Consider the following 12,266-nt stretch of genomic DNA (forward strand, 5'->3'; position numbering starts at 1 on the left):
GATTTGAGATTTGTTGATTGTTAATAGTAAAAGACAGCATGGAGTTTACATTTTTATACTTTAGTCTTGTTATACAGAGCACTTACTTTTTCAGTATTACATTGAAATCACTTCGCTTTTGTTTGCATTTGAGTGGAAGAAAATACATGTTCAGCCATTTACCCTTTTTTTTTGTCTCTGACTCTAAATGTTCTTTTCCTGTTAGCAGGTGTCTTGGTTGGGTTAGTACAGTAAAATCACAGGACTGAAGTAAAGTCCCTGCTTCAATCGATCAAACTCTGAAAAAACTTGGTTAACTTATTTCTAAGAACTTCCTGCTTGTTGGTAACACATCAGTAACACATTCAAGCTTATGTTTGAACTTACTGTAGGGTTTTTACCTTACAAGATAAAGCACCTTGGGGCAACTCTCTGTTTGTCTTTAAACTAAATCACCAGAACATGGAAATATAACCATCACATCAAAATGATGTACCGGAAGAACGCAGCAATCTGTGGTCCACCTGCTACTTTCTCCTCCACACCTCCAGGTGGAGAACATGGATGTATGAATCTCTATGGAGTTCTTTAAATATTATCCCGTCTTATCAGTTTTCAGTGAACAAAAATCCTCACAGAACCAAATAACCAAACCACTTTCTATCCAAAATAACTCCCTTCAGCTGAACTCTGAATGCTCCGTATAACAGCCACACATGATTCTGTATTCGCTCAAAGCATTTAAAATGAAGCTTTTGGACATTTATTCTCTGATATTTGCTCTTCAGCTCGAGTCTACATTAGTGGGAACATTTCCTGATTCAACATTTCTTCTGTTTGCATCAAATTCCATGAGAATCAGATCAAAGTGTGAATCAGAGTCCTGATAATCAGATCCTATAGAAAACATGGAGACTGTAGATGATTTACACTCAATATGTTAATTTGTTCATCAAATAAAATCAGTCATTGATCAACTCAGTTTGGTTGACAGCACAGATGACCAGAATTTTTACCACCATCATTCAGACAGGGATTGAAGAATGGGTGGAGTTTGTGAGTGAAGGAGCAGCCAGTAAAGGAGTAGATCAGAGCTGCAGCACCTACATCATAAAAGGAGACCAGGGGTCCGTTCTTCGTACCACGCTTACTACATCCAAGATCAAATGACACATCCAAGATCAAATCATCGCGCTAACTTTGAGCTCGCTAATCCGGTTCTCCGAACACACCCGTTGTTGACGATTAGTATAGCTGGATGAAGTAATCTGAGATCACTGGGTGGCTTAAAAGGGGCTACGCATCGATAGTAGAAACATTGATCGGCAACCCTTTGATTGGTCGGCAAAGATGTGGAAGGAGCGCGCTCAGTGTTAATCGGCAGCAGAGCAAGAATTCTTGATTGAGGGATATCAGGAGTTTCAGAGTTTAATTAAAACGCAGGGGAACACTGCAAAGGCTGCAAAAGCAAGGAGAGAGGGCTGGCAGAAAGTTGCTGACAAATTAAACTCGTAAGTTATTTATTATATTATATTACAGTATATCCTCTGTCACATTAGAGCCACAACAGGACCCACTAGAACATGGGAACAAGTAAAAGTGAAATATAAGAATATTCTACAGAATGGTAATATTTATCACTTATATTGCTTTTAGTCTATGACAAGAGACCCTGGAATAATCTGTTTGTTTGTTTATAACAGCAACCAAGAAAAGGGCAGAGCAAATAAAGACAGGTGGTGGTCCTGCACCCCCTCGTCACACCCCGGCAGAGGAGCTGGCCCTAGGGCTGAATGCCACCAGACCCATTGTTGAGGGCATCCCTGGGGGCAGCTCTTCCTTAGACCAGCAGCCGGGGTGCAGTAGCAGCAGCACCTTCATAACTGGTAAATGAGCCCATAATTCTATTTGTACAATGTAAAATATTTGGTTGTTGCCTTAATTAAAATGCTTTTTGTACTGTGACATTTATTGACATTGTGTGTTTTTTTGTGTGTAGTTTCACATAACACTCCATCACTTTTACCTGTTCCTGAAACGTGCCACTCGCAAAGAAACGCAAGGCAATGCACACAGTTTGTGCAGTTGTTAATGCCCGACTACGGTGAGTGTAACTCTTAACATAGGGATCCAACAAGTTGGTTAAGTAAATAATACCCTCACGGGAGAATCGATATCTCTCTATGAGCACACTGTCGCGCTGAGCTAAAGGATCCCGTCTATCCCGCAATCTACGCTGAATTCTGTAAACGCTCCTTATCAATCTTGCACCTTCCTTGCTCGCGTACAAACGGACAGGACATGGCTGCGACAGACTTCCCAAATCCACCTTCGCTTTTATAGTCGTGGTCTCTCATCTTGATTACACGAAGTAATTTACTATTACTACTCTAAAATATGAATTACATCTGAAATAGTCAAATACATGTAAAAGAATGATTAATATTACATTTCCCTTTTTTTCGGAAATGACCTGTATGTATCTGTATGAAATCAATAAAAGAATCAAATACTGCATTATATTTAGTTACATTGATAATATTTATTTATGGTAAAACAGTGGGGAAATATCACTGTTCCTTTCGTATAAATGAAGCGGACATACCTGAGTGGCCGCGATCTAATCCTGTTTACATAAAGTAAACCTGCTCCCGAGCAGGTTTACGCTTACGGATCTGTTGCTATGACAGCAAGTCCCAGATGAGCTTCGGAGAACCGAACGATCCAAGATCACGCGAAATCGTCAACAATCAAATCCGGCTAACTTACTTAGCGAGGTACGAAGAACAGACCCCAGGTGTTGTGCTAGACAGTCATCGTGATTACTGTCCGCGGGAGCGCGCAGCTGCTTAAAGCTGTAGCGTCCAGATTACTTACAGCTACTTCCTGCAGCTGATATAAGATGTGGTAAACTGAACACAGCTTCAACCGTCTGTTTGTTGAAAAATAGTAACGGCGTTGTAACGATAGGAATAGTAATTAGATTACTTGTTACTGAAAAAAGTAACGCCGTTATTCACTGTCACTAACAGAGTCTGAATGAAGCTCAGGTGTTGATGCTGCTCCCTGATTGGACGGTTGGTTTCAGCTCTGCTCTCAGTCTTTACTGCACAGGTGAAGGTAGAAAGTGTGACTGGATCTATAGACTGGAAACAGAGAAACATGCTGAACATTTGAAGCTTTGCAGCAGAAATGTTCATGTTACAAATACAGCTGATCTGGGATCAGTGTGTTCACACCTGCAGCTACAACAAGGTTTCATGTCTCCACACGTCAGCATGTGAACTTTACTCTGACTAAGTCTGAGCAGTCAGACTGCATATTTTTAAAGTTAACACATCAGCACACACAGAGCTGAGCCCCTCCCACCTGTGCTGAGTTTCAGGTGGAGTGCAATAGCCGTAGGCTGCCGGGGATTCCCGTGATGCATTGAGTTTTTCCTTTCCAGTCACCTTTCTCACTCACTATGTGTTAATAGACCTCTCTGCATTGAATCATATCTGTTATTAATCTCTGTCTCTCTTCCACAGCATGTCTTTATCCTGTCTTCCTTCTCTCACCCCAACCAATCACAGCAGATGGCCCCGCCCCTCCCTGAGCCTGGTTCTGCCGGAGGTTTCTTCCTGTTAAAAGGGAGTTTTTCCTTCCCACTGTTGCCAAAGTGCTTGCTCATAGGGGGTCATATGATTGTTGGGTTTTTCTCTGTATTTATTATTGTGCAGTACAATATAAAGCGCCTTGAGGCGACTTTTGTTGTATTTGTATTTAGTTCTATTATTACACTGGAATCTCATTTGTGTCATGAAGAAAGTCTTTAATCAAACAGAATTGAAATGTCAGAAACATTTCATATATGGACTTAAACACGAATCATTGTTTCAACAATATATTTATTGTTGTCATAAACAGACAAGAAGACAACAACAAACTGCTCCTCCCATTCAACACATGTCAGTCAATATCCCAGCAAACTAAATCATCTCCATTTACACACATCAAATAGAAACATGAATCACTTGAAATGATTAGAAACTTGATAGAATTTCAAATCTAGTTTGGGGAGTCATTCAGTGAGAAACAGTGAAATGATTTTCCATGTGAAAAGGTGGACAGCAGAAACAGAAAGAAACAGTGAGAACTAAAAGAGAAACAAAGAGCTTTGGAACAACGAGGCAGCAGGAGGACAGCTGCAGTTTAACAGCTTCAATTCACTGACAGGAAACAACATTGGAAATATCATCATCCTCAACTCATCTGCTCCACTGACACATTCAATGGCAACACCTTCACATTACCAAAAGTGCCAATATATGGAAACATCATGTGAGTGAAAGTGTGTGTGAAGGTGTGTATGTGTGTCTTGGTATCAGGATCAGAGAACGACAGCTGTCCTCTGTTCCAGTCCAGATTCACTCTGATCCTCTGGAACTTCTTCTCTACTAAGAGAACAGTGAGAGGGGCTGATGGTGAACATGCTGAGTATTTACCTTCATCAAACCTTATTCTCCATAATCCAGACACTTGCTTTCCCTTCCTCTGCACAGACTCTGCTAACACCCCCAGTGCCCACCATGTACTGTCTCCAACTTCAACATCCCAGCTGTGAGTCCCTGACTTAAAGCCCTCAGAGCCCAGGACAGACCAGTAATAATCAAACCTCTCTGGGTTATCAGGAAGCTGCTGCCTCTCTCCTCTTCTCACACTAGTCAGATCTTCAGACAGGATGAGGTTTGGATGAGCAGTGTTTGGGTCCAGAATGAGAGGAGTGTAGGAGATCATGTCCTTCATGTTGTTCAAGATGTTGAAGGTCAGGTTGCCCAGGTGTTTGGCCTGGTCTATCAGAGCTCCTGAGGGCAGCTGTGGATCATCCAGCAGGGGGCAGTGCTGGACTCTTTCCACTGCAGCCTTGTAGTTGTGCAGGAATGAGACGTCTTCAGCTCTCAGCTCCTCCTCTGTGGCTCTGACTGTGTCTGAAAGAGCTGCTATCTCTCTGCTCAGAGCCTCCATTTTCTGCTTCATCATCCCACTTTTCTGCTCCTCTTCCTTCCTCAGTGCAGCCAGCCTGGCCTCCTCTTCCTCTGCTAGAAACTGGTGAAGCTTCTTAAACTGCTCCTTAATCTGTCTCTTTGTGTGTCGGGCCTGGGCCTTAATGTGTTCTGCTGTTTGATCAAACTTCACTTGAACTAGTTTGCAAGCCTTTAACTTCTTCTTTAAGGGCTCCAGAGTTTCCTGAAGTTCCTTCTTGTGTTGTTGTGCAGCTTCATCGATGGGTCTGAATCTGTGCTTGGTGTGTTTTTCTGAGTCTCTGCAGATGTGACACACTGGCTGCTGATGGTCCAGACAGAAGAGTTGGAGTTTCTCAGAGTGCAGACTGCAGCGAGCCACTGAAGCTCTCTGATCTCTCTCCTGTAAGAACAACTCACACAGGTTCTTTAAAGCCAGATTTAAAGGTGGTTCATATTTTGAAGATCTTCTCTTACAAACTGGACACTCGTGTGTTGGTCTCTTTCTCCACCATCTCTTCAGACAGTCTTTACAGAAGCTGTGGCTACATGACAGAATAACAGGATCTCTGAAGACCTCCTGACAGACCGTACAGCAGATATCCTCCTCTGATCTGGAAGCCATTGAGTCTGTGAGTGAAGCTGAAAACAGCAGACAGGAAGTACAGTCAGTCCTGGCTCCCCTCCCTCCTCTACTACCTTCACTGAAATTTCCCTTGAGTTGTGTTTTTGCTCAAACTCACATTCAGTGTGTGGAGCATCAGCAGCTTGAAGCAGCAGTGTTGGAGTTTTCCACTTTTCTCTCCTGTAGCTGGACTCACTCAGAGGAAGCTGCTAGTTTGGTCTGAACTCAGTCTGATCGTCTATACCTCTCTTTACTGAGGAAGAGGAACGTCCTGTTTCCTGGTTTGTCACATTTGAGTGACATGAGGGGAGGAGAAAAATGTTGCTGTTTCACTTTTAACTAAGGTGTGTTTCAATCCTGCCTGTAGCTCAAAAGCTATAAAACAGGTTTCATTTCACCTTCACAGGTCACATCATGAAATCTTTTGATAATTTTATAAAATAAAGTGTCACTCAGTGGTGCACAGTGATGGGAATAACGGCGTTACAAGTAACGGCGTTACTAACAGCGTTACGTTTTTCAGTAACGAGTAATCTAACTAATTACTATTCCTATCGTTACAACGGCGTTACAGTTACTAACAAGGAAACGCGGTGCGTTACTATTTTTCAACAAACAGACGGTTGAAGCTGTGTTCAGCTTACTGCATCTTCTGGACGCTACAGCTTTAAGCAGCTGCGCGCTCCCGCGGACGCTAATCACTGTCCAGCACAACACCTGGAGCTCAGGAGGCAAAACAATCGCATGAGTGCTGCTGTTTGACTGAGGAAGAATAAAGTAGTCGTGGTAAGTCAATCACATGACCACTTCAAGACAAAGCAACAAGGTCATTATACCAGTTTTTAAATTGTGTCGATAGGCCACGTAAAACCAGAGTCATGATAAACAAGATATACGCGGCGTTTTTTCCTCAATAGTTTCGCCACGTTAGCGCTAGCAAGCACTCTCTGCTTATGAGCAAAACAAAAAAAAAAAAAAAAAAGTTTTAGGAGTGACGGCGAGAGAGAGAGAGAGAGAGAGAGCAGGAAAAGAGAGCGAGCGAGTTTTGAGATGTGAGATTTGTGACGTTTAGCGTGTTTGGAGTGTGTAGTTAATGTGTTGTCTTGTGTAGTTAGTGTGTAGTGTTGTGGATAGTTTTGTGTTGTGTGTCACAACAATGAGGCGACTGCTGTCTCCAGGTAGAAACAGGAGTGATACACCTGCTGCTGTCAGACCTGCAGGTATCAGGCTGTGATGTTCTCCTTTGTAGTGGACAGAAATTATATTTTTGGAGTGGCACAAATAATTTGTGCGGCATCTTATTGAAGAACAGCTGATTGTTCTGTAAATAGTTTGAAATGGTTATTTAAAAAAGGGTAAAAGGTAAATGGATGCAAATAACTTTGTTGTTTGCAAAACTTGTGCATAGGATTTTAAAATTGACAATTAATATTTGCATTTGAAGTTATGAAATATGATTAATTAAACATGTTTATGGTTGTTACAGTAAAAATATAACTTTTTCTACTCTGATTTTATGTTTTTTGTCTGATTTTAGATCAATTCTGGTTATACAGTATGACAAAATGAGAACATAACTGTAAATTCAGGCACGTGAGGTTGCGCTAAAAAGAATGATACCAAACAAGGCAAAGTAAATAGTTTTTAAAGGTAAAATGTGGAGGGAAAATCAAGAGTAGTAAAAAAATGGCCAATTATACTCTGGACCCCAGAGGGTTCAACGTTCTTTGTTTTTGTTTTTAAAGTAACGCAATAGTTACTTTTCCAAGTAATTAATTACTTTAAGAATATTGTAACTGAGTTACTAACTCAGTTACCTTTTTGAAGAAGTAACTAGTAACTATAATTGAATTACTATTTCAAAGTAACTTGCCCAACACTGGTGGTGCAGCTGTTTGCCAGATTCTATTTTAGACTTTGCTGTGGTTATTGTTCAGGTTCCCAGCAGTGGGAGTGTAATGCAGTCACACACACACAAGTGGTGTTAGAGAATTGTTGATCAATATGATTGTCATTGTGCAAGATGATTAGATCTTTAGCAGAGTGATTAGATCTTTAACATGAATGCTCTATTTTCTACACAGACACACACACGGTTCACTGATCACATCACATGCTCACTCACATACACACAACACATGTTCACATGTGAGTGTTTTATCTGTCACATGATTAATGAGATAGTTGTGTAAACACTGAGTTAATAAAAGACCTGCGAGAGGGGGCCAGAGTTGGAGTTGTCTGAGGTGCAGTCCAGAGCATACAGCTCTGAGATTGTGACTGGGCTCCCCTTGTGCAAGTTAAAACCGATCCAGCTCTGTTCGTCTTGCTTTATTCACAAGAATAAGTCTCTGAATCAGCGAGGTCTACAAGTATAGACCTAACAGGTGGATTCACTTTGTTACAGACAGTGGTGTTATTTCTTGTATCTAATGGTGTGTTTCATTCCAAATTTCAGCGATTTGAGAAAAATCGCTGGTGATATGAAATATTTTTTTGTGGTTTTAAAAAACATATAAAAGAGCAGAAAGAAAATAAACAAGTGTAAAGAGTGCAGCAAAATGCATATTTTAGTGTGAGTTGGTTGATCTGATCCGGTTGTGTAAAAGTCACTGCATGACACTGAGTGTTACTTCTGTGTTACTGACACTCATCTCTGACTCAGAGAAACTATTTCTCCCCTGTGATGTTCACACAGTGGTGAGTTACATGTGTGTGGATTTTTTACTGTTTTATAGAATTAAAGTTTTGCTTTTCTCTTGCTTTCGTTTTTCTGTTATTTACTAAAAAATCTCTCAAAGAAATAATTAATTCTCCCCACATGTTTGAAGGTTGCATGCAAATATCATGTGATCTAAAAGTCAAATATCTGCTTTGGAGCAAAACAAGGAGTTCAGCATCTGTATTGCTGCATGACATCAGCCCACAGCAGCAGAGACCGTGGAGCCAACATGTGAGAAACAAAGCAACACGCTGAACATGTGAACCACAGCAGGAAGTGCGACTCTTTGTAGACCTGTGGACAGGAAACACACAGCAGGTCCTGATCAGTAACAGGGTCCAAATACAAACATTTGTTTATCAGCATCTGTATATATGAGCACACAGAGAGCTCAGCTGGGCACACACTTCAGTCCTCCATCAAACACAACACACCTACACACTGTTTCCACCAGCTGCAGCACAGTCCAGTCTTTACTGTCAGGGAGGGCTTTTAATTTGAAAGGCACTACAAAGGAAGTTTAAGAGGAACAGAAGAAGAACCAAAGGATGGTCTGTGATGTTAAGGTTAGGGTGATCAGCATCAGCTGGAAATATGAAACATATCAAAACTGTGAGGAAGAAGCAGCAGCAGCTCACACGTTTACCACAACCACACACAGTCCTCTGAGAGCAGTGTGGCCTCCATCTTTGAAACACACAAACTCAAATGCACAAACTCACAGTTTGATTATTGATTGATTGGTTTTCAGAGATAAGTAATTAAAGTTTATTTATTAAGCACTTTTCACAGCGGTCACAAAGCACTTCACACAAAAGGCTCAAATAAACATAAACATTAAGTGGAAAAAATATTCAATAAGACAGTAAAATAAACAGGTGGTTTTAAAATAAATAAATAATAATTCAATAAAATGTTTCTCATTAGAAAGGCTGTAAAACAGAAAGATCTGAACTGCTTTTTTAAAGAAACCACAGAGTCGACTAAACGTAGTTGTGGAGGCAGACTGTTCCACAGCCTTGGTGTCACAGACTGAAAGGCTCTGTCACACTTAATTCAATTCAATTCAATTTTATTTATATAGCGCCAAATCACAACAAAAGTCGCCTGAAGACGACTTAGTCTTTAGTCGTGTGTAACTATCACATCATGAGTCCGTGAACGGAGACAACGAGCAGCATATATTTTGTAAGAAGTTAAGATAAATAATCTAGGACGTGATCATTTAGTGTTCTGTGTGTTAAAACAAGAATTTTGAAACAAATCGTGAATTTATTGAGTTTCAGTTTCTATGCCATATGTTAAAACAAGTTCTAGACTGTGATTGTTAAAAGAAAATTGTACATAATGTGATCAGCTACATGAAATGTGCTCGTTTATGGATCACTAAGCAAACCACATGTCTACGTGAGTTTTCACCTAATAACTTTTGTGATAAACTTATTTACCAAATAACAGCTTCCTCTCTTCTGGAACATACAGACTTGGAAAAGGGGAACATCAGCTCTGAGTTCTTAGAATAACTTTGTTTTCTTTGTACACACACAAGCTTGTATAAATAAAGAACGCAGACAGTGATAAACCGCAAGTCTGGAGTACGAGCGCTCTATGACCGTCCTCGCGAGTAAAGATAACTGCAGTGTTTGTGTTTTCTAACTCAGGTGTCTCAGCTGAAGAACTGCGGGGTGATTTTTAGAAATCCCCTGTCAGTGATTAAAGTGGTGGGTGGGTTCTTTTACATTTTGAGAGAAGCCAATTGAGTCTAATAACAGATTAAATGCAATGTTGAGGCTGTCATTTTTAGCATCTACATGAATGTTAAAATCACCCACAATGATTATTTTATCTGAGCTGAGCACTAAATCAGATAGAAAGTCGGGGAAAAAGTCTAAGTCCCTGTTATTGAAAAGGACAAAATGAATAGTGTAGTGGTAAGACTACACATCTTTGCAGCGGGGGTCACAAGTTTGATTCCCACCCGGTATCCAGTAAAGGACCTGGATAGACCCCCGTGCTAAAACCAAGCCCTAGAATGGCACTGTTATGTCTGCCACCTGGACACAAATCATTTCACTATATGTTGTACTCTGTGTGATTGTGTATGTAGCAAATAAATAATACTAACATTATTGTACACACCCAGGACATCGGGTGTTTAAGCTGCTGCCGTCTGGCAGGAGGTTCAGACTGCTGAGATCCCGGACAAATAGACTCAAAACCAGCTTTTCCAACAGCCCTAATCAATGCAAATAGCTGACCTGACTGGCTACTTCCCTGGAGGGTTTTTTTTTTTTTTTGGGGGGGGGGGGGGGGGGGCAAGAGTAAAAACAATAACAATAATAATAATAATAATATATATATTAATCACAAGGTGCAATAATAATTAATGTGCAATAATAACAATGTGCAATACACATCCACCTATTCTTCATTTAGATTACTAAGTTAAATTACTGAGTTGTGTTGGTTGTGTTGCGTTGTGATGTGTCATATAATGCTGTTCTTGCTCCAAGTGTAGTACTGGCCAACATTACTCTATATCCATGTGGCTCAAAGGTTTTCTTACAAAGTTGAAGAAGTTTAGGATTGAGGAGGCTGAGGAGCTGTTGGCTCTATGAGCTGCTCAGACTCTTCTGCCATCTAGTGGTCCTCTGTGCACACTGATATTTGCACAAATATACTGAGAGGGAAAAACTTCAGTTCTTTGAAACAAGATTGAAGAAGTTTACAGTAAAAACCAGATGAAGGCAGCATGACAGTCTTTGACTAACAAACATGACATAGGAGTAAATCATGGAGAACAACTATTCTAAGGAGCTTGGAAAGAAAAGCATCTGGACTTCTTTAAGTTGCTTCAAGATGTTTCACCTTTCATCCAAGAAGCTTCTTCAGTTCTAAGGTCAAATGGCGGAGAGTCCCAGATTTAAACCCGATGGGAGTAACGCCTCAAAGAGACACAAAAGGACCCCCTGATGATCCTTTTGTTAGAATCAGTGTTGTGCTTGTTTTGGCTCAGCCAAACAGTTAAGTGTGCTTCACATCCATGTCTGTCCACTCATGATACAGTACACACATAGTCAGTTAGAGCCAAAAAGCCACCTCTGATTACTGAATGACATTCACTTCATCAATGAATCCCAGTGAGAACACTTTGAGCTCTTTACCTTACAATACAATGAGCTTTGAGACTAAATGTGTTTGGTAAGTGGTGCTGTATGAAGCATCTAAAGCAGGTGTTCCTGAAAAGTGGCTTTATTAGAACAGGACGGATGGATGAGCAAAGCCATCTCAGCACAGGGCTGACATGACGTTTTTACACCAAACTTCAAGGTCAAAGTACATTTACTGGATTTGTTGCTTTTCAAAGACAGTTAAGAGCAAAGTCCAATTAGAAGAGCTTTTTCTGATGAAGACTTTGAACCTGTAAACAGCAGCTAAGTGAATAAAGATCTGTGTCCACCAATCCTCAGCAGTGACTACACTTAAACATCAAAATCCTTCATGCACACTTTTTTATCCTCTGTGCTCAAAATGCTCTCAGCTGTTAAAGTCGAGCAGAAAAGTTTCACATATTCCAGCATCATTAAATGTTAGAGAAGCCTCTGAAACCCAGCTCACGGTTACTTCCCAAGCAAAAACCTCTGCTTGTGCTCACACAGCCTAAATCACAACAAATAAGACAATAACAAAACAAGTGAATACAAAGTGACACCAGAGGCTGGAGAAGAGCAAGCATGAAGTGACTGTTGTGTGTGCACACTTTCTCTTGGTCCCACTCTTCATATACCAGTGTGACAAAGTCCTGAATACAGCCTCAGTTTGCATGTTAGTCCATGAAGTTCCATCTGAGCTTTAAAGAAAACACTTTTTTTCAGCTTTTCCTTGAATTTTCACACTTGTTGGCTTCATACAGGAACTTCAGCAGTCACAGTTAACT

At 40.6% G+C, this 12,266-nt stretch overlaps 1 protein-coding gene across 1 annotated transcript; it reads right to left on the reverse strand.

The window, feature by feature from the left end:
• Positions 1-4,098: 4,098 nt before the first annotated feature.
• On the reverse strand, positions 4,099-5,889 carry LOC100698914 (E3 ubiquitin-protein ligase TRIM39-like). Its single transcript, XM_003459684.5, has 2 exons — positions 5,726-5,889; positions 4,099-5,624 (listed from the first exon to the last, which is right to left on the reverse strand). Exon 2 carries the CDS (start codon positions 5,605-5,607, stop codon positions 4,225-4,227), a length of 1,383 nt encoding a protein of 460 aa, XP_003459732.2. The 5' UTR covers positions 5,608-5,624; positions 5,726-5,889; the 3' UTR covers positions 4,099-4,224.
• Between the last annotated feature and the right edge of the window lie 6,377 nt (positions 5,890-12,266).

The sequence above is a fragment of the Oreochromis niloticus genome, unplaced genomic scaffold (assembly GCF_001858045.2).
Source record: "Oreochromis niloticus isolate F11D_XX unplaced genomic scaffold, O_niloticus_UMD_NMBU tig00001589_pilon, whole genome shotgun sequence".
Lineage (NCBI taxonomy): Eukaryota > Metazoa > Chordata > Actinopteri > Cichliformes > Cichlidae > Oreochromis > Oreochromis niloticus.